General features: G+C 37.6%; 1 protein-coding gene and 1 pseudogene across 2 annotated transcripts in view; one reads left to right on the top strand and one right to left on the bottom strand.

Annotated features, from left to right (window-relative positions):
• The window catches only part of TRAPPC9 (trafficking protein particle complex 9), a 1,018,418-nt gene that overhangs the window by 814,261 nt on the left and 180,370 nt on the right, over window positions 1-23,787 (bottom strand). For both annotated transcript variants that reach the window (XM_036742028.1, XM_036742029.1), the window contains 2 exons: window positions 18,822-18,967; window positions 6,926-7,011 (listed from right to left, as the gene is read on the bottom strand). In XM_036742028.1, the coding sequence (XP_036597923.1) occupies window positions 6,926-7,011; window positions 18,822-18,967 (232 nt within the window). The remainder of the gene's footprint in view (window positions 1-6,925; window positions 7,012-18,821; window positions 18,968-23,787) is intronic.
• LOC118834582 lies at window positions 14,809-15,168 on the top strand (annotated as a pseudogene).

Raw genomic sequence — 23,787 nt, 5'->3', positions numbered from 1 at the left:
GGAGAAATAAAAAACAAACACAGGAAAAGATAGTATATTAGAAAGATCATTAAAATGAGTGTGAGATCTGGATTCAAATCGCGGCTCTGCTACCATATCACTGTGAGGTCCTTAAAAACTCATTTCCCCTTATCCTACCGTCAGTTAGTCATTACAGTCATGTCCAACTTTTCATGACCCCATTTGGGATTTTCTTGGCAAAGATACTAGAGAAGATTGCCATTTCCTTCTCTTGCTCATTTTCCAGATGAGGAACTGGGTAAACTGGGTTGAGCGACTCACCCAGGGTCACACAGCTAGTAAGTCTCTAAGGCCAGATTTGAACTCGGGAAAATGAGTCTGCCTGACTCCAAGCACTCATTTTACTGTGCCACCAAGCTACCCTTTCCTTCTCTAGATCTCAGGTAACTCATCTGTAACATAGTGGAGTCAGACTGTAATGTCTCCAAGATCTCCAACTATAATGTTCTACGCATAAATCAACAAGCCAAGAAATACCTGGGGATACATACACTCCATAGAGAGCCCAACATCCCTTGCTCCTCTCCAGCCCATTGCCAAGAAGCCTGGCTCCAAAGTTTCATTCCCACCATCAACAAGCTGAGATACACTGGGAGAGTGATAAATCTTGTAGAAGTATACACCAAAAATCCAAAGTTCTGAATTCTGTCTACAATAGGATTAATTATGCATTAAAAAAAAAAACTAGGTCTGTTGAAGAAGCACAGCCTAGAAACATAGCTCCTGAGGAACTGTCACCTAGTACTCCCAGTCACCCAGTCTCATTACATTAGATGTGCAAGCAGAATGCAAATATTCTCTCCTGCCAAACCCTATCCCCATGCAATATTATTCTGATTGCCCTACAGGCCCACTATGAACTGATTCATCTAGAATTTTATATTTGACATTAGGAATATCTGAGTTTGAATCCCTCTTCAGACTCTTACTCCTTACTACTTTAGTAGTCAGTTTCCACATTTGGAAAAACCAAGTATTAGACTTGATGGCCTCTAAGGTCCCTTCTAGCTATAAATCAATGATCTTATGAATAGCCTGCTCATTCCTTTGGAATACTCTATTTTATAATCAAATTCCCCTACATCCTAAGCTTTTTGTAAAAATTCCTTACCCTTCACCTTAATAAAAACTGCCTCTCCCTGGAGGACTCCTTTCCCCTTGAAACCCTGTATACTAGTGGCTAATCCTTCTCCCACTACTCCAGACTGACAGGTCCAGGAGAAAGAACAGGCATATATCTAGTCCCCACTGCTACTCCAGATCCATTTTACTACCAGCATCTCTCAGTGAATTTTTGTTGAGGTCCATCCTAGTCACTTGTATGACAATCTCCCACCAGGGCCTCAGAGGTCATCATGGGAATTAGAAAGACTGTGGTATCTGGAAGTAGGCTTAGCAACACCCAAACCAGGACTACAGATTCCAAACTAATCATCAAAAAGATCAATAAATGAAAGGCCTGCACCAGAGTGGTTATGATGAGTAGAAAAAAAAGAAAATAACTGTGAAAAATAACTGCTGAGGAGGTAAAATCCACAAAACTAAGTAACAGAATGGGTATTCAGAAGAGCAGAGTGGGAGAGAGAAAGTACAACAGAGGATGTCTCTAAGATTATTCATCTGGATTACTATATAGATGGTGATGCTCTCGATAGAAATAAAAAAGTTAGGAAGAAGTTTGAGTTTGGGGCAAAAAATTCTGTTTTGGACATGTCGAATGATACCTGTTGGCATCTAAGATCAGACTTCTGAACTAGTATGGAATCCTCAAGAATGTTAATTTTTAAAAAGCCTTAATACACTGATATGTATGCTGGTTCCATCTCAAAAGCACTGAACTGGTTCAAAATAAAAGCCAAATTTTTTTCCCTCAAAATCTTATTTGTATAACATCTGAGTAAAGCCTATAATCACTGCTATTTCTCAGTGGCTACCTGTGTTTCCTCTTCTCAACCCCACCCCTCCTTAAAAAGATCTCATTTAATGGGTGTGACCCAGACTCAGGAACAGCCTCTATTTGGACAGATATGGGAAGTTCAAATTCCACAAGTCTCATGCTTCCCAAGGAGGCCTAACTCATCAAATATTTACATGTGCTAATAGCTCTAATAAAGGCAGAAAGTCTTAAACAAATAATTAGCTTTGACTGTAGAATTACACACAAAAGCACTATTGATGATTGTGCCAACAGCTCTTCCTTATGGTAACCAATACTTGGTTCTTGAATCAGAAAGATCAGAAAATTTGTATTTTTGACTTAATTTAGTCAATATAAAAAGTTTGGTTGAATTTAGTTCAACCTTCTTTTCCCTTGTCTACCTTAAAGCAGCACACTTACATAGCATTTTACAATTTATAAATTGCTTTTAGCACCATAACCCTGTCAGATAGGTATTGAGAATATAATCAATCTATAAACATTTATTAAGCACCTACTATATGCCAGGAACTATACTAAGGACTGGGGATTAAAAAAAGAGACAAAAGCTATTATAACTAATTTTACAGAGGATCAGAGAAGTTAAATGACTAGGCCATGGTCATATAGCCCACAAGTAGTACAGCTAGTAAATGGTAAATCTGGGATACAAACATAATTCCTCTTATACTAAATCCAGTGTTCTTTCCACTTCACAACACTGTCACTTTTTTAAAACCTTATTTGAACTTCTCTCACCTTTTAGAATTTTAAGTAATCTGCTTCTAAATTTCTTAATGGGATATTATCTTTGGGGGGAAGTTCAATAATAATAAAAACTTATTTTATACTCATTAGGTTTCTTGTGTGTGTTCTTTCTCTATAAATTCCCTGCATAAATTAACTTCACAATGAATTTTTGTCTTGCTTGTAATTTAAGTGACATGAAATATCCCAATCTTCATTTGACTATTACACTGGAGAAATTCACATGCTCCTCCAAAGGTATATATGGTCTCATTAAGAGGAAAAAATACATTATGTTTATGTATATCATACAAATGCTTAACCGTAACTTGGATCTATAAAGTGCTTTAAATTTAGAAAGAATTTTCCACAACCTTGTGAGGCAGACTTGTCTATACACAAAAAAATTATCACCTTTCTTATTTTCTTATTTTGGGAATGAGGAAACTGAGTGTCAGAGTCTAAGTCTCAGACTTATCCAAACTCACATAGCTAGTATGCCATAAAACTTAAAGATCATCTCATTCAAAAGATAGAAAATGAGGCTCTTGGAGGGGAAATGGCTCGGCCAAAGCCAAAAACACAGACAGGAAGGAGCAGAGTCAGGACTCCAACTGATGTCTTCTAACTCTAAATCCTCCATTTATTCTGAAAGCATTACTGCACTTATTAATAAGTTGCCTACTATCAATCTGATGTTTCATGAAAGAATTCCTAAAGTAGCTTTCCTTGCTAGTATCAGGGAAGAGACTAATTTTTTTTTGATGGGCATAATGCTTTGTCAAGTTGTGGGGAGAGGGGAGGAGAGCGGGAGCAAAACTCCAGTGTGAAACCCTGTGACTTTACTGCAGGCAGTAAATACTTTTATAAAATTAAATCAAGAATCTGGCAAGTCCTTCACAAGAACATAAATGATATACAGGCACCTCAGTGAAACCTCCCTTTTCTCTCAGGCTCCTATGAACTTTCACAGTACCCTGTGTCTCTCTCATTATACTTTCATAGAGCATCATGCATCTCAATTATTTTTCTACATGTCTTGGCTCTCTCTTCAAACAGTTAGTTCCTTGAGGGCAGAGACCATATCTTTATTGTCCCTTGTCCATAGTAACTGCTCTTGATAAACAAGTATTCAATGTCCACTACACACAAGGAACTATGCTAGTCACTATAGGTTATAAAAGTGAACTGTAAAATAGTATCAAAACTCAGATCATGAAGAAAGAGAGAGAATCAAAGAATCAATTTCTTCATATAGTTGTCACTTTGCTATATTTAATATAATCAAGACTCTCAGGACAATGTACATAATGAAGATATGACAACTTTTGAAAATGCAAAAGCCAAAGACTACAAAATTCATAAATAAATCAAGAGAAAAATATTAATAATACAGCAGCAACGATGTTTTAAGTCCTGATCAGAAGATAGAGGGTAAGCTCTCTCAGCCACCAGTCAATTTAAAAGGCCCACCAAAAAGTATTCAGTGTACGAAAGAGAAGACTCTTAGGGAGCAACATGATCTTAAAAACCTGTCATATTAATAAGAGATTATTAGATTGAATTGTATAGCTCCAGAGGTCATCACTAATAAATACCACTGGGTATTTATTACCCAACAGGACCCAAATGCAGCTCCAGAAGAACAAAATTTTTAATGACTACAGATGTTCAATGATGGAAGGGATATTCTGAAGATATAATGAGCTTCCCATCACTGAAGAAATTTGAGCAAAAGACCCATACAGAAGATTCACATTTCAGGTGGGAATTGATTCAGACAACCAATGAATGTAACTTCTAACTCTTATTCTGTAATTAAATACCCAAGAAAATTAAGAAAAGCCATTCCACTGACAAGATTTAAAAAGCATCCTGGTATTAGATGCCCTTAAAGTATAGTAAACATCTGTCACATCTCAAAGGAAGTCTATGTCAATCAGACTATAAATTCCTTAAGGGCAGAGACCAGGTTTTCTTTATGTTTGCACCTTCTTCCAGCACCAAGCACAGGGAATTATTGCCCACAAAATACTAGAAGCTAGAGGACCAGGGTTGAAATCTGCTACTTCCAATTTGAGTAACCTTGGGCAAGGCACTTAACAATTCTGGCAAACAAGCCTAGGTGAAACATCAAGGGGTCTTGAGGAAGAGACAGCAGGCAGCACATGAGAGACCAGTCAAAAGACCACAACTACACCCCCACCTCCCTTCACACCCTTAGGCAACCCATGACCCTAAACCTAAGAGCTGTTCCGCATCACCAGTCCTGCTTCCACACCAGGCTCACAGCCATTATCCAGGGGAGTCATCCCAGTGGAGACAGAGCCTGCATTATCCCACCATCCCCACCATCAAGTAGAAGGTGAGCTCCTTGAGAAGAGGGACTGTTGCTTTTCTACTTGTATCCACAATTTTGCTCTGTACATTTCAAATGTTTAAAAGCTTTTTTATTCAATAATTATGTGTCTCCGTTTTCTCATCAGGAAAATGAGAGAGTTGAATTAGATAACCCTTGAGGTCTCTTCCAGCTCTAAATTTATGATCCTATGATTAGGAAATCTGGTAAACACATTCAATTAATCTTGAGGCAGTATAATACAGAAAAAAATAAAAATAAAAGGAATTGCAGTTAAGAGTCAAAGCAAGAGATCAAAGCCAAATCAGTTCTACCATTTACTAGCTGTGTGTCCCTAAGCCTGTCACCTTACCCTATGAAGCTCAGTTTCTTCATCTTTGAAGCTGGAATAATAGATTTAAAGTACAAGTAGAGTGTAAACAAATTGTTTGAAAAGGAAAAGAGAGGGGAAAAGGAATATATTAGTGGACAAAGGAGAAAAAAGGACATAGAACTTAGTATTTCCCATAATTTGGTGTTTGTGAGAAATAGAGTACACAAATGTAAAGGAAGAGGCAGAAGTAGTGGTACCAGATAAACCTCACTCTTATATGTAATGGACAAAAGAGGACAGAACACACACACACACACACACACACACACACACCGGCTTGATGTTCAATACATCAGATTCAGCAGAGAAACAAGTGGGAATTGGAAGTGAGGTTTTAAGAGGAAGGATAATACTAGGGGCAGAATAGTCACAAACAAAACCAACTCCTTGACCCTGCCAGTGGAAAGAAGGGATTAAGACAGGGAGAAGAAGAAAAATAGAAGAACTAGAATCTAAGAGGGTGCCTTGGTTTACATCTTAAATAATTGGGAATGGCTAAACAACGAGTGGTATATTAAAGTAATAGAATGTTTTCCCTCATGTGAAATGACCCAACACAGTATCAGAAAACCCTGAAAGAGTACAAACTGATACAAAGTGAAGTGAGAAGAATCAGAAGGACAATTTAGATAAGAACAACAGCACTATAAGGAAAGACAACTCTGAAAGACATAAGAGCTTTGATCAACGTAAAGACCAATCACATCTCTCTCCAAAGGACCAATGATGAAGTACGTTACCATTGTCCAGACAGAGGTCAAGGACATAAGATGCAAGAGACATACATTTTGGACACAGCCACTGGGGACAATTACATTTTGCTTGATTAGCCTTGTTACAAGTTTGGGGTGTGTGTATGTGTGTGTGTGTGTGTGTGTGTGGGTGTGTGTGTGTGTGTATGTTTTTATTTCTTTCTCTTGTTTTTAATTGGGGAGATAGCAATATTGAGGACCTCTCCCCCCCAACAAGAAGACCATGGAAAGATATTTTTAATGTACAGGAAGGAACAGAAGGAAGTTCAGAAGGAAGCACTGATGAACAGGGCAGTTTTGAAACTAGAGCTTACAGTTTATTATGTAAGGTACATCAGTGGTACACTGAATAAAGCGCTGGGTCTGGAGTGAGGAAGACCCGAGTCTGAATCCAGCCTCAACTATTTATTAGCCGTGTGACCCTCAGAAAGTCACTTTACCTCTGCTTGCCTCAGTCTCCTCAACTATTAAAAAACAGGCTAATACCACATACTTTGTATGGTTTTTGTGAGGATCAAATGAGATAATATTTGTAAAGTGATGAATACAGTACCTGGCAAATAGTGCTATATAAATGCTTATTCTCTTCCCTTACCCTTGCCCACATTTTTAAAAAGTAAGTGGTACGAAGTAGAGAGTTACAGTTTCATATGGAATCCTATTTTTGTGTTCTGATTTGTGTACCGAAATCGTTTTATTTTTACATTCAAAATTTTAAAATCCATCAGTGATAATAAATGAGCCATGACACATACCATATTCTCCACACGAAGTTCAAATGGCATTGGATTATACACCATCAGTTGGACTTCACAAACATCTCCTTGAACCCACTGGAAATCTATAAAAAACACAACCAAAAAATCATTAATTTTTATATCTTTCTACATTTAAAATGGCTTTCAGGATTTTGCTTTAGCTACTGATTTCTTCCAATGTGACAGGCAATTACAATCACCATTAGAGAAAAGATTAAAAACTAATTTTTCACTAGTTCTCTCCACCACAAAGTAAGATATACAGTACCAAGTTACACCTGCCATTCCAACAGTCCAACCTTAAAGTGGTCTGTCTCACTTTTCTACATTAGGGATTCATTGGAAACAGGCCCAATACACCTATGCATTTAAAAAACAAAAACAATATGCCAGTCAACAGTGCAGTGGGCACCAGGCAGGATGAATAGTACAGTACTACAGCAGGGTCAACAATCTACAGATAAGGGCCAAAAAGTACAAGAAAGATGATTATGGAATGGCTTCTTAAGTCATCTCCATTGGTCCCTAAGTAAGACACCAGAGTCACTGGACTCAGCTACCCACAGTCTGTAAGAATAAGAGAATGATAGAATGAAAGAATATTATAGTTGGAGTAAAATTAGGGGTCATGCACTCCAACCTCCTAGTTTATTTTTGGTTTGTTTTTGACAATTTTCATTGAAGCTTTCTGCTTTTACATTAAATTCATTTCCAAATACATCCCTCTTTTTCTCCTCTAATGCAGCAAGGCTTCTTCTGCAACAAAGATTTAAAAAGAGTAAAAAATCAGCTCAGAAAAATTAACACATCCCCAACATTTGACAGTATGTGTAATGTTCCACACCCATAGTCCCCCTTACTCTGAAACAAAAGGAGGTGAAGTTTCTTAACTATTCTCTAGGATCAAGTTTAGTCATTGTAATTACTGAATGTCCAGTTTTATTTTATTCCTTTTTTTTTTTTACATTCCAATCCTCTAACTTTATAAAGAAACCAAGTCCCAAAAATATTAAATGGCAGAAATGGAACTAGAACCCACGGAAGAGAAAAGAAGGAGATTCAGAAAGGGATACAGACAAGCAGGTTACTATTGATATGACTACATTAACATTAATATATAGCTTTTTTTTTAAGTGTCCATAATAGAGATTCATGATTTCAGAGTCTTTTTTTGTTATTTGTATATGAAAATGTTCATGTTTACTGATATCTGTCAAATTCATAACTTTTAAAAATTGGGGAAGACATAAAAAATCAAATGGGTGAACTACTTACATTGCTACACTGCTCACTTCTCATGGGTGTTATGAAAAAAGTACTTAAAGCAGGCTATATAAATACAGTATGATTACACTCCTGAAAAAGTCCTTCTACCTTTCTCCTGATCTCCAGTCTCACATTTCTAACTGCCAAGTGGACAATTCAAACTAGATGTCACAGAAATATCTAAAACTCAACATGTCCAAAACTGAATCTTTCTCCCCCTGCAAAAAAGTCTCTCCTCTTCCTAACTCCTCTATCCCTATGGAGAGTACCATCCTCCTCCCAGTTAGCCAGGCTCAAAATCTATATATCATCCTTGATTCCTCACTCTATAATTTCTAATAAGTTGCCAAGTCCTGCCATTTCTACCTTTGTAAACACCACTTTCTCTTCTCTGACACAACCTACACCCTGGTGCTGGCCCTCATCACCTAGCCTTTGACCTGTTACAATAGCCTGCTGATTGATCTTGCTGCCTCAAGTCTCTCTCCACTTCAATCTGTCTTCCCCTTAGCTATCAATATCAAACCCATCCAAGTGTTCTGCAATTTGGCGACACGGTGCTCCTTGCTGTTCCACCTCCCAACTCCAGACATTTTCATTGGTTATCTCTAATGACCAGAACTTTCTATCTTCTCATCTATGCCTCACATCTTCCCTGGCTTCCTTCAAATCTCAGTCAAAGTCATATCTTCCGCAAGAAGGCTTTAGAGATCTCCCTTAATTTCAGTGCCTTCCCTCTGTTGATTATCTCCAAATTGTCCTGTTCACATCTCGTTTATACAGAGTTCTTTGCATATTGTCTCACCCACTTGATTGTTAGCTCCTGGAGAATATAGGCTTTTTTTTTTTTTTGCTTTTCTTTGTATTCCCTGTACTTAGCCCAGTGCCTGGAAATGCTTACTGACTAACTTGTTAACTAAATCCAATGCCTCTTGGTACCACAGAAGTGACTCTGGGTTCTTAAAGACAATGAAAAAAATATAAATCCTATCAAACTGGAAAGGGTTGAAGAATGGGCCTGGAGATGATAACTGTTATCCGATGCTAAATTCAGAGAGGCTCAGAACCTCAGATTGGCTACTGAGTGAATTTTTGGTTCCAGAAAATTTCTATGACTGTTTCTAAATAAGGCAAGAGATGCAATTTCATCACCCTGACAAAATTACAGGGCCTTAAAATCTTACAGTATTACTAGCCTTGAGCTACCTACTTCAAAGGGTTGATATAAAGAAAACACTTTGTAAATCACTACAAGGCAACAGAGATGTGAGCTATTATTGGAGACATCTCTGGTACAATAGAAAGAGCACTAGATTTGAGTTCAGAAGACTGGGGAATCAATCTTGAGGAAAAAAACCCTTGGACCACAGGCCTCACCAAGGCCAGCTGCAAATTAATTACATTATAAACCACAAAATGCTATATGCACGCCAGCTAATCAATACCTTTTTTGTTGTTGTTCTGGACTTATGATTTCATTTGGTGTATAGAATTCCTGGTAAGGGAATTCCTTCAAACAATGCAACCTGGCACCTCTTCTACAACTTGTAGCCATAAAGAGTTGGCCAGGGTCCTTAAGAGATTACATGACTCAGTCTGGATCACACAAAAGCAGGACTGAAATCTAGGTCCTCCTGACTCTCAGTGTAGCTCTCTACCCCCTACCCTATGCTGCTACTCAGCATACTTCTTGTTAGTTATTGTTACTGTTATTAATAAGTTGTGGAAAATCAGAATAGCTACCAACTCGCAAAGCTAACTTTTTTTTTTTAGTTTTGGGTTATTCTGGGCTTAACAAATACCAAACAAACCTAAACTTTTCTCCAAAAAAAAAAAAAAAAAGAGAAAGAGCAGCGCATGATACCACAAACCTCATTATGTACAGTTAATTTTTGTTTTGTTTTTAAAAGAATGTGCTCAATTTAGCATGTTATCTCCAAAAGTTATCTTGTTTGTGTCTCCCTCTAAAATTCTTTCTGTTCATTTCTGCATATTTTTAAATGATTCATTGATGCCTTTTTTCATATTGATATCACTATACTTTTAATGCCCCCCCAAATTGTTTAATTTTTCTTGTAATAAGTTAGTGTAGTTGTGCAAAACAAATCCATTTATTGGTTGTGTCTGAAAATATATGTCTCATTCTGCATCTCTAGTCCAACACCTCTCTGTCAATAGGTAGAAAACATGTTCCAGTCTTGGTATTCTGGAGTCATGGTTGGTCACTGAAATCATCAGAGTTCTTAAATAGTGGGAACTCTTAAAAGTCTCTTCCCAGATTAGGCCAAATCCCCTATTTTTTCACAACTTATATGAAAAATCTCTCCTGTAACAATCTACATTTACAGTTCTCCCCAAACCATGATTACTTGAGTGAATAATTCAAAGAGACATGAAACTTGTGAAAGTCTACAAATGTCAACAAAGGAAGACTACATGAAAAATTGCTTTAAAGGATTCTTATTCATTAATACTTAACATTCCTACAGTAATGATAGGTCACTCAGGTACACAGTGTTCAATTTATAAAGAGTGCAAGATAGAACACACAAAAATGTGATTCTAAAAACCTGCAGGCCAGCATTAGTGATAAGAGTATTACCAAAAAGAAACTATTAGTCCCAAAATAAAAATGCTACATGTTCTAACCTTGGGCATAGTAAAAATAAGGGGCATATGTGAACTTTAAGTAGCAAATGACTAAGCCCAACTTCCATGACCAGGGAGTATAAGAATGGCCCTGGATTCCAGAGTCAAGGTTAATCAATCAACACACACTTATCAATTGCTTACTATGTCTAGGTACTAGGGACACAAAAAACATAGTCTCTGCCTTCAAGTAGATTAAATTCTCCTATAGAACAAAACATGTTCACAGATAAGCAAACACAAGACATACACAAAATAAAACACAGTACTCAGAGAAGGTGATGAAGGGAATCAGTAAAGGCTTCCTGAAGCAAGTGGCACCGGGGTTAAGCCTCCAAGAGGTACAGCAAAAGAGGGAGAACATCCCTAGGAAAGGGAATGGAGACAAATGATGGAAGGACATGGCTAAAGCACAGCAAGCACGAGGGTTTGGTTGAAGTGCAGAAAACAAGAAGCACAAGAAGGAGAGGAATATGTAATCAGGATGAAAATACAGGCTAGAAACAACCTGCTTCAAATAAGAGAGAAATCTACAATTCAACATGGAGACAATAGGGAACAGCTGAAACTCCTTAAGCAGAGGACCTCATAGAAAGACTTTTACTTTAAGATTATCAGCTTGGTAACTATTTGTGAGATGGATTCAAGAGAGAAAAAACTGGATGTAAGGAAACTAATTAGAAAGAAAGTTACTGTACTATTCCGGGCAAGAAGGGATGAGGGCCTGAACTAGGACAGTTCTAGCAAGTAGAGAAAGGGCAGAAATGAAAGATATTGAAGAAGGATAACTGACAAGCCTTGATAACTGATTGGATAGGATTTCTGTTATTGTTGTTGAGTCATTTTTCAGTCATGTCTGACTCTTCATGGCCCCATTTGGGGTTTTCTTGGCAAAGATACTAGAGTGGTTTGCCATTTCCTTCTCCAGCTCATTTTACAGATGAGAAAACTGAAGCAAACAGGGTAAAGTGAATTTCCAAATGTCACACAACTAGTAAGTGTCTGAAGCCAGATTTGAACTCAGGAAGAGGAGTCTTCCTTACTCCAGAGAAAGCACTCCATTCAGTTCACCCCTTACCTGCCCCATTGGATTGGATATAGAGAGGAATCTGGAAGGAGGGCAGCACCCTCAACAGAAAGAGGGAAGTTAGGAGGAGGGGTAAGGCTAGAGAAAAAAAAAATTGTTTTGTACAGGTTAAGTTTCACATGCCTACAGGACATCTAGGTAGTGATATATAGCAAACAGAAGCAGAGGGAGGCCCACAAGACAAAGTGAAAAGGAATTTAGGGGTAAAAGACAGTGTAAACTTGAACGATATAATTAAAGGACCAAGATTGTGAAGAGAAGAAACAGAAGATAAAGTAGGAACACTGGTCGAGGAAAGCAAGGTGGGGTAGAATGACCGAGGACAGAAAATGAGTTTAACACAAGGGAAGCACGGGGAGAGCTTGAAGGACAGGAAATTATAGTCAACACCGAAATATTAAAGCCATGGATGACGGATAGCGGGAGATGAAAGGCTTCAAGTGCAGACCGAGCAATGGACCGGATATCCATTATCCAAGTATCAGCCCCTAGTCAAGAAGCATGGCTAGATATGTGAGTAAACAGAATAACACACTGATGATAACTATTAAGAAATATTATGGACCTAGGACCACCCAAGAAGAAAATCCAGAAGAGAATAACTACAAGAAAAGCCTCAGAGGGGGAAAAATGATTTGGCCAATAAGACTAAAAGAGTTTCTGGGGGGTGGGGTGGGGGTGGGGAGGAAGTTGAGGAGTTATCTATGTAGAAACAAGAGTGGAACCAATGGCCTCTTAGGTCCCTCTAAGATTCTGCATTTCTATTACAACATTATTATAAAAACAACCCAAATAACTATGCCAACAACTTGACCTAATCAATGAGCCCACTGTTAAAAATATCTGATTCACCTACTATCCCTATCATAAAATTTATCACTTAAATCTGGCCAAGAAATAATTATTACATGCCTAATATACATAAAGCCCTGTGCACGGCAGAGTGGGAAATAGAAAAATAAATAAGACATGGTCCCTGTCCCCATGGAATTTACTATCTTATACTGTTACTTAATATCTCTATTATTATGTGTCACAAAAGGAGTTCTCTTTATAACAAATGCTAAATTTCCATCTTTTTTGGTCTTGAAAGAGACCTAAAGGGATAATCTAGTCCATGGTTTCTTAACCTTTTCTGAGATACGCACCACTGTGGCAGTCTGGTAAAATCTATGAGCTCCTTCTCAGAATCAAGTTTTTAAATACGTAAAATAAAACATACAGAATCACAAAGTAAATCAATTCTACTGAAATATGGTTATTACAATATTAATAGCTAGCATTTATTAAATATTTTAAAAACAAACTTAAAAACTCCAGTTTAAGAATCCATGGTCTGGTCTACCATACTCTCTAAAACATGAACTCCTTTTATAAAGCCACATAGGAAAGGAATGAGATTTCTCCGAAAGGAGAGACCTTGGAACATAGTGGGTGAAAGCTGCTTAGAGGCAGGTTTCAGCTAAACATAAGGGAAACCGTTCTAACAACTATAGCTGTTCGAAATTGGAATGGGTATCTGCAGGAGACAGTGGGTTCCCCATCACTAGAATTCCTCAGGACTGGATGACCACCTACCAGGGATGATTTAGAGAGGATTCCTTTTCAGATGTGAGTTGACTTCGATGCCCCCTGAAGTCCCTTCCAACTCTGAGAATTTCTGATTCAGGACAAATGGTCATCTATCTTGTATTTGAAAAAAATTTCAAAGCAGAAAACTCCTGACCTACTGAGTCAAGTTTAGTCAAAGAAATCTTAAAAATATTTATTAAATATTGGCTTACAATATGCCAATTATTATAGTAAAAAGCTGGAGATCTTATCCTTGCCCTCAAGAAGATAACCATCTACTAGATCAGCTCATACCATCTTCAGCCAGATTATTAGAAAGTTCCTTTCAATACTCAGCAAAAAATGTCCTTCCCATAATTTCCACCCATTGGGCCTGGTCCTACCTTGCCCTACTTTCATAAGAACAAGTTGAGAAGAAAATAAATGGTAGGAATGGGGTAGGGTTAAGTAAAGACATTTAAGTTTAGCTAGAAAACATCAATTCACCCTAATGTGGATTAAGTACAGACAAAATCGTCTACCATTTATCTACCATGCTTAGAATACCTGGAATAGATTGTATTATATCTGTTTCAAAGGCAATCATACCAATTAAGTAAGCAAACCATTTATCATGGGGCTGATTAGGTTCATTCTACTGTAGATGTTATAGTTATTATATTAAATGCTCAGAATAAGTTTCTTTGAAATGCTTTTAAATTTAGTAACACCAGGAAAACAAGCTGAGATTTAAATGAGCAATCATGCACATTTGCATCGTCTTTAGATTGATTTCAATTTAGATCTCTGAATACGTTTTTAAGGCAAAAGCTGCATGTGTTTAGATATGGTGTCAGGGTTCAAAGACTTCTGACTGCCTTAAGTCCAACACAAGTAAACCTGAGAGAAGACGCTAAGTCTCAAAAGGTGCTGTCAAGCACACAATTATTGCCAGCCTTATGACATAGAGTGCTCATTGTCCAGCCCCCTTGATGTATATTATCCTTAACACTTTCACAAGCTTATGGTACAGACTACTATAAAAGACTGTAACCAGGGACATGCAACAAAGGAAAACAAATACAGAGACCTATGGAAAACTACCCAGGTACCCAGAATCGCAGTCACACAACTCAACCACATCTAAGATGTAACGTGCTTTCTCATTCTTCTTTCTGTCAACAAAATCAGCTCCCAAATTTAAGAAACAGTAGTGTGGGTCAAAGTATAAATAGGAAGTTTTCAAAAGATGAAATTTGTGGAGTCTGATTCAGCTTCTTCCTTTCTCCGGGACAGAGGTGCTGAGCCGACCTGCACGTGGAGCATCATGGTGGTGGGCATGGGCACTTCTTTGGCCCTCTCTTCTCTCTGCTGCTTTTTGCAGGGATGCAGATGTATAGCTGGTAGCTCACCTCCACGGAGTGGCTTACTATCCAGGGAGGATTGCTGGGCTCAGCACTCTTTGTCTTCTCCCTCACTGCCTTCAACAACTTGGAGAGCCTCGTCTTTGGTAAAGGGTTCCAGGCCAAGATCTTCCCTGAGATTCTCATCTGCCTCTTACTGGCTCTCTTTGCCTCTGGCCTCATCCACCATCCAAATCAACAAGATCTCCTCTACTTTGTATCAGGCAACTGCCCTAGTCATTGCCCCAGCCAAGGTTACTGGCAAAAGCAAGAACAGGAACTGACCCCTAAACAACCAATAAAGCTGACTCCTTTGTAAAAAAAAAAAAAAAAAAAAAAAAAAGATGAAATTTGAGCTATCACTAGCGATATGAAAAAATGTTTCCAATCACAATGCAAATTAAAGCAACTCTGAGTTTCTAGATCAAATCCAGTATATCAGCAAAGATTCCAAAAAGATCCTTGAAAAATGTTGAAAGGACTGCAGAAAAACAGGAACATTAATATACTGTTAGTGGAGCATGAATTGGTCTAGCTATTGTGGAAAGCAATTTAGATTTATCCCTAAAAGTAATGTCATATATTATCTTTGACCCAGCAAAACTACAACAGTCTAAATCCCAAAGAGATCAAAGAGAGGAAATATATGTATGCATGTATATATGTATATGCAGGTATGCATAAATACATACACTTATGTGTGTATGTGTATGTATATCTATATATCTATAGATATAGATATAGATATAGATATAGATATAGATAGAGAGAGAGAGAGAGAGAGAGAGAGAGAGAGAGAGAGAGAGAGAGAGAACAAGAAAGAGAGAGGGAGAGAAAGAGTGAGTGTTAGTTGTTTGGGGTTTTTTTGCAGTGGCAAGAAACTAGAAACTAAGAGGATATACATTACTAAGGAACAGATAAACAAAATGTTAAGAGAATATAATGAAATATTATCACACCATAAAAAATCATGAAGGACAGGGTTTCAGTCTTATGCTGAACCAGAAACATGACACTACTTATATGAACTGATGCCAAGTGAAGTGAGGAGAACCAAAAGAACAATTTCTACAAGCAACAACACCGTAAAGACAAACTACTTTGAATAACAAGAACTAATCAATGCAGTGACCAATCGTGGTTCCAGAGGGCTGATGACACAGTATGCATACCATCCATTTCCTGACAAAAAGGTGGTAAGACTCAAATTCAGAATGAGATGTATTTTTGGACATGGTTAATTTGAGAATTTGTTTTATTTAACTATGCATATTTGTTATAAAGGTTTTGTTTTTCTTCTTTTTTTCAAAGGGAGGAGCTGGAGAGGTAGGAGAGAGAGAAAATATATAAATGCTTATTAATTTATGAAAATATAAAAGGGGAAAAAAATCAGCACCCAAAACAGGATTAATTCTGCTTTTAAAAGCTGGCAACAAACACCCTGGAAATGAGAGAAAATGATGCTCTCGTTAGAGCTACTGGCAGCAACTATTGTCTTTCTATCCTAGAGCTCAATTACTCTGTCTTCCTGATTATGGAAGCAAGGACCCAATCTTCAGGGCATATATATTCTTCATGTAAAATAAGACTTATACATATGAAATAATTAGAAAAAGATGTGACATTAAGTTTCATTAGAGCAAGAAACTCTTTCATTTTTTTCTTTCTCACTATTCTAAAGTGAAGGGCCTATTTACCCCTTACTAAAATATACCAAACATGCCTCTTCCCATCAAATTCAGGGACAATTGGCAGCTGAAGTATAACTAGTGAAGAAGGATGCACCCTAATTAATCAATTAATCAATGAGCAAATGCCTGTTATTTGCAAGATACTGTGTTAGGTGCTGGGGAGACAAAGCCAAAATAAAACAATTCTTCCACTCAAGAAGCTTACATTCTGTTACAAAAAGACTCATGTACAAATATAAGTAAATGCAAAATATATTCAAAGTAACTACAAGGTAAATTTGGGCAGGCAGTAGCAGCAAGAAGTTCATGACAAGGAAAGTAAATAATAATGCACATTTGTAGTCAAAAGGAAGAAAACCTGAGGCACTGAATTCAATTCAATTAAACAACCATTTATTCTAAGCATCCTCTATGTGCCAGAAGACACTGCTCAGGAATGAGGGTGCCCAAATGAAAAGAGTGCATGATCCCTACCCTCAAAGAGCTTACTGTCTATTAGACATGAAAGGGAATATGTTTATCCAATCAGACTGCTAATCTTTCTCCTTACAATATCCAAGAGCCCAAAAATGTCGACAGCTACAAAGGCTCATGGTTGCATATCAACTAGATGCTTGTCTCCACTCTTACAAGTCACATTCTGTTGAGAGATGTGACATTCTCACAAGAGTAACCCCTGAAAAGTTGTGCAGATCAATTTCCCTCACTTCTGAAACCGTAGGGTTCCTCCTCATCTTCACTGCTCATATTTAAATGTGCCTCTGTTCAAACCTGCCAATTTGGGCCTGAGTTTTGGAAAATTGTCTCTCATTTCTGAATTAACCGAAAGAATGGGGATGCAAAGTTGGAATTCTTTCTGTTTTGCTTTCAGTAATTAGAGGAATCTGGTGAACTGGGCTCAGTAATATGTGGGGAAATAGCCACCGGTAACACTTGGGCCCAAACTAGGCTGGTAGGCCTTGCCTGGGAATACAGCTCCAATGAACCTCTATATCAAAGTTATCAAATGACATTATCAATGAAGGCCCACCACAATCTGAAGAAACACTACCTTCTTAACCATATCTCACACTACTTCTACCATTTAAACTGGAATAACATATTCCTCATGCTTTCTTGCCCCTACTGAAGCTGTCATTGTGCATTCTGAACACACTGTCACAATGCTTAAAAAAAAATTTCATGGACTGGAAGCCACACCACTGAGTTGGGAGAGGTGCGTTTGCTACTATCTATATAATCTCAGACAAGTCACTTAACACTCAGTTTCTTCATCTACAAAATAAATAAGTTGAACTAGACATTGTTTAATAAAAGGATTTGTTCTGTAAAACTCGGACTCAGTCAAAAGGCTGCACTCAAGGACCTAGAAGGCCACATGGTTCCCCATCCCTGGCCCTAGATCTCAAAGGCCCTTTCTAATTCTAAATCCATGATGCTATAAATCTCCTGAAACAACTAAAATAGCATTTCCTCTGGAAAGCCTTCCCTGGGCCCCCTCAAATCTCAAGACCCATGCTCCATCTTATCAATGGCCCTCCAAAAATATGTCATCTAGAACTGAAAATAGCATTCTAGGTAGGTCCTGGAGAGAATTGAGAGGCAGGGTTACCACTCCCCTCATTCTGGACACTGTACTCCTCATTCACATATACTGAGACAACTTATTTACCTCCCAAGTCACACTACCAGGTCACCCCTAGTCCACTAAAACCCATAGATCTTTTTAACACGAGTTTTTTTATCTACCCACATTTATACCATCAACGTTTGTGAATTAAGATTTTAAACCTAGGTATTTAAACGTAAGAACTTGAGAGGTAAAGATAATGATTTCTGTTTCAGAGATGTTGAATTTGAGGTGCCTGTGAAACACTCAGAAATGTTCGATAGGCAGTTGGTGGTAGGGGGCCAAAGCTAAGACTAGGACTAGATATAGAGATAAGGCAGTCATCTGCAAAGAGGTGATAATTAAACCCACAAGATCTAATGAGGTCAGCAAATGGGAGAGTATAAAGAAAAAGTGAAATGAGGGGAAATAAATCAATTTTACTATGTGTTTTACAAATCATGTCTATATGCAAATGCTTTGCAGGCAGCCTGACATCTAAAGTACTGTAGAAAGTCTACAGAAGGAATGCATGGATAGTATTAAATTCAAATACCACTCATTCAAATCAAAGTAAAAAAAAGGGTGAAGAAAATACAAATCCCAAAACATGGTTCATAGAGCTAAAAATACCCACCTATTTTCTTGTTTCGCTCTTCTCCACGGTTATGTGCAATAATTGGAGAGTAAATGAAGGGGCTCTTGGTTGACATGTTTTGACCCAGTAAGCTTTTCATTTTCTGGGGCCGAAGGCTGGCTGGGAGGTTCAAGAGTTTCACACGCCTATTGATTCAAATGGAACCAAAAGAAAAATTACAAGCTATTTTTTCCATTCAACTTCAGGTTAAACACGAAGAATTACACTTGTACAGGAAAAGTCATTTTTAGCCAAGTAGTAGACAATAATAATGATGATGATAAGCACTCACATTTGTATCTATCACAAAATGCTTTCCTCACAACCCTACAAGGTAAGTAGTAAAAATATTATCATTGCCTTTTCACAGATGAGGCAAGTGAAGCTCAGAGACACTGCCATATAATTACACAATGCTAGAACTAGAAAGGACCTCCAGAGTACCTTGACCAAGACCACACACAGCAAAAGTAGAAAAGAAATAATTCAAACTTGGGTCTTCTTATTTTAAGTTTGATGATTTTTTTTCCATCACACCCAGTGAAACAAAAACCAAAGGAAGGGCTATAGAATAATAACATAAATCAAGATAATGCTATAAGAACTAACTTAAAATTTGCTAATGAAGGAACAATACAAGCCATGAAATAAAAGCCACCATACTGAACAATATGGGTGCAGCTACCTGCTGGGTCTTCTGTGCTTAATCATTATCTGTGTCCCATCCCCTAATTTATGGCTGTGCCTCAAGTATTTTGTGCTGGCACCTTTTCTTTTTACTCCCTATTCCTTCTGCCTTGGTGACTATATTAGCTTCAATGGGCTCAAGTATCCTCTCTTTGAAAAAGGCTACCAGATCTATACATGCAGTACTAGTAACCCTCCTAAACCCCAGTTGTCACCAACTTCCTACAGGCTCTTTCTGTGCAGACATCCCACAGATATCTCCCATACAACATGTTGAAAACAAAACTTTTTTTTTCTCCCAAATTGAACTTTCTTTCTAATTTCCCTATTCCTCCTGAAGGCATCATCATCTTTCCATTTACCCAGCTTCAACACTTTGTAGTAATCCTAAACTCCTCATTTTCCCTGACTCTACACACTCAATCAGTTCCCAAGTCTTTGTGTTTCCTCCTTCACACCTCTTGTATCTGCCACCTTCCCTCCATCCACACAACCACTTCCCTAATTCAGTCTTTCATCACCTCTCACCTGGGCCACTGTTATAGACTCCTAATTTGTCTTTATTCCAGTCCAGTCTTTATTCTCTCCAGTTTATCCTACATATAATTTTAATTGTTCACTAAGATACCAGTCTGCCCATGTCACTCTCTTGCTTAAAAAGCTTCAGTGACTTCCTAGTTAGCAGAATGGGCAGAGTGCTAGCAGATCTGAGCTCAAATCCAGCCTTAGACACTTATTAACTTTCTGACCCTGGGCAAGTTACTTAACCTCTGCCTGCCTCACTTTCTTCAACTGTAAAATGGGGATAATAATAGCACCTACCTCCTGGGTTGTTATGAGGATTAAATGAGATAAAGTTTGTAAAGCACTTAGCACTGTGTCTGGCATATAGTAGGAGCTTAACAAATGCCTATTTCTTTTCTTCATTCATTTTTTCCTTCCTATCTTCCTTCCACTAAGATCAAAAGAATGTATTTGCAATATAAAGCTGGCTCTAGCCTAACTTTTTAAGCTGACCATGTCACAAAAAGGCCTACTTGCTACTGTCTCTATACAACATTCTATCTCCTATCTATATGTCTTTGCACATTCCATCTCATCTTCATTACATATGCTGTGTCTGTCATGCTGAGTACACTCCCTCCTCATGTCTCCATCTATCACATTCTATATGAAAACTTACCTGTCTTTCTCCCCTGCTCTGATCCTCCCCAATCCTGCTGCCAGCTGTTAGTGCCTCCCTACGTCCAGAAATTACCCTGTATTTACTTTGCATATTTTTATTCTCTTACCTATGTACCTACTGCTTCCTTGAAAGACTACAAACTTCTTGAGATCAAGAAGTATCCATTATTTTGTCTTTCTATCCTCAGTTGTTCAGTCATTTTTCAGTTGTGTCCAACTCTTTGTGACTACATTTGGGATTTTCGTGGCAAAGATACCGCAACAGTTTGCCTTTTCCTTCTCCAGCTCATTCTGCAGATGAGAAAACTGAGGCAAACAGGGTTAAGTGACTTGCTCAGGGCCACAGAGCTAGTGTCTGTGGCTAGATTTGAACTCAGGTCTTCTTTACTCCAAGACCAGCACCGAGCTGCCCTGCACCTAACATCACCTAATAACAAAAGTATACAACAGAGGCTCAGATTCAATCTAGCTCAGACTGAATCTGGCCCTCTTGTGAAAACAAGCGTCACAAATGGTAAGATTTCTTAAGACAACCCATGATGGCAAATCCTTAATAAACTTTGTCTTTTTCCTTGGCTGATAAGGCTTGAGTAAAATTCATTCGGCAGGACCCGGCATATTGGTGTTTTGGGGTCTCGAGCACCCCTAGATACGTATGGTTCCCTTACATCATCACTTTAACCTTGTCACTTAACCTTATCACTTAAAGGAAGTTGAACTTCAACATGGAAAGCCTGGGTTTGAACCCTAGTTCCAACTCCAATGACATGGATAAGCTCTATACCTCTCCAAGACTCTGTTTCCCAGCTATAAAAGTGGAATGATAATTCTTACACTGCCTACTTTGAAGGTTAATGTAAAGAAAGCCCTCTGTAAAGCCTTGAGGTATTATGTAAATAAGTTATGATTATTAAAGACATGAACTGGATCTGTCATTTCATCAGTAAAGAGAATTCCTCAAAGAGAATGCTGGCTTGTATCAGAACAGGTTAGCAACTTTTCTGCAATCATTAAGAGCTGTCTAAAGCAGAGAGCCCAAATGTGGCCTACAGTGTTCCCAAAGTCAGTTTAAACTAGATTTAAATGTAATTAGGAAATATTTAATCAAATAAACAAAGATACAATAAAACATTAAAAAGTATACAATAGATACTAATAAATGTTTATTGATTACAGATGGATTAATTTTTTTAAAAGGCAAGCAATTACACCATAGATTATCATGGTATCTTTTAGGTGTAAACATAACATCATAGAATCACCATTCAACAGAGCATGTGCATCCTCAGTTACTTTTTGAGCAGTGGTTATAGACACTCAAAAATGTGGTGAATGTTTAAAGGGCAAACTGAACCTTACTGGCCCAAAAAGAATCTAGCTCATGACTTCAGCTGCATATGCATGGTATATAAATAAGTACCATGAATAGTTTCTAAGATCCTGAAGACTCTATACATGAGAAAGCATGTGCTTCATTGCTATCACTTAGAAATACAAAGGCGGATTTCAGAAGGAGTTGTCCTCAATCGAAATTATTTCATCATTTGATTATACTTTCAGATCACAAATGAAAAACTTTGAAGAGAGAGTTTAAAGGGGACATGATTACTGTCATTGAATAGGATAGTAAAGAAGAATTATCAATACCTAGATATAAGGGAGAGAACTAGAACCAAGTACAAGGACTCAGATTTCAGCTCTAAATACAACCAGAGGTTTCTAACAGAAACAAATGGCTGCCTTGTGAGCAATGAATCTCTGTCACTAAACATGTTCAAGAAAAGAAAACTATTATAAGAGGGATTCATGTTTCATGAAGAATTTAGGATGACCTTGGAAGATTATTCCAAGTAAAAGGTCCTACGATTCTATAACATGATAAAGTAACCTGGAAGACTGATCTGTAATAACCTGACATACTGGCTTTAAATAGCTTCCTCCCCTATGATACTCTCTGGATATACTAGATTATAAACTCCCTTAGAGCAGAAATTTAATTTCGTTTAATACTTGTATCCCTTATCTCCATAAGGGCTGAGCCCAGTGCACTTTACATAGGAGATACTGAAGAAATATTAATTAGATTATTTATTAATTAGATGAAGTAGATTAATGATTCTGACCATAGTCATAGAATTCTGGTATACAAGAAGCATTTAAAGGAATAGCATATTAGACTCTATAAGTATGATCAGGAAGGAAAGCAACATAGAAAGTGAACATGACAACCTACTCCTCATTTGATCATTTCCATAAAATGTCATTTGATCATATTTAATATCTGAAGTATAATAAATGAAGAATAAATCATCATTGGAATTGCCAGTAAAAGACCTAAGATGTTGGAAATGTGAATCAATACTAACCTAGAACAAGTAAGACCACATTTGGTATCTAATTATGCTACTGGTAACACACAGTTTGAAGAATAATGTTTTCAAAGATAACAGTTATTTTTAGAAGTTCAATATGGGAAGTGGTGGCATTTTTAAAGAGCTTAAAAATAGAATCAAGTAACGCTCCTCTAAATGTTATATTTAATTGGAATCAAGTAAAGCAAGATTAGAACACTAATTAGTGAAGAGTCATGTAAATCTGAAAGCAAATTTATTGAGAGGAATGACTCAAACAAAATACTTTTGCTTACTTGATTCTTAATTTGTTGATCCAAATGTTTCATACATAGAAATTAATCGATGTAGTTAAGTGTCTAACCAAACTGCATCACTTGTAAGTCACAATGCATACTCCGTGCCACATCACTTCTCTTCCTCTGTTGAGACTTTCACATGGAATACCTTCTCCTCACATCTCCAGAATAATGAAATCCTAGCCACACTTCAAGTGCTGGTTACCTTTACTTAACCTGTGTTCCTGAAATCAGAAACATTCTTCTTGTTCACAGACCTTTCTAGGCTACTTCTTTTGTACTTATATAATTCATGTAAAACATTCCACCTCGTATCATAATTAGCTGTGCATATATTGTATCCCCCTACTAGGATGCAGCTAGGGCAACAAGGTGGCGCAGTAGATAGAGTGTAGGGCCTCGAGTCAGGAAGACCTGAGTTCAAATTCAACCTCTAACACTCAC

This window comes from Trichosurus vulpecula, chromosome 1 (assembly GCF_011100635.1).
Source record: "Trichosurus vulpecula isolate mTriVul1 chromosome 1, mTriVul1.pri, whole genome shotgun sequence".
Lineage (NCBI taxonomy): Eukaryota > Metazoa > Chordata > Mammalia > Diprotodontia > Phalangeridae > Trichosurus > Trichosurus vulpecula.
This window is presented reverse-complemented; position numbering and strand designations above follow the sequence as displayed.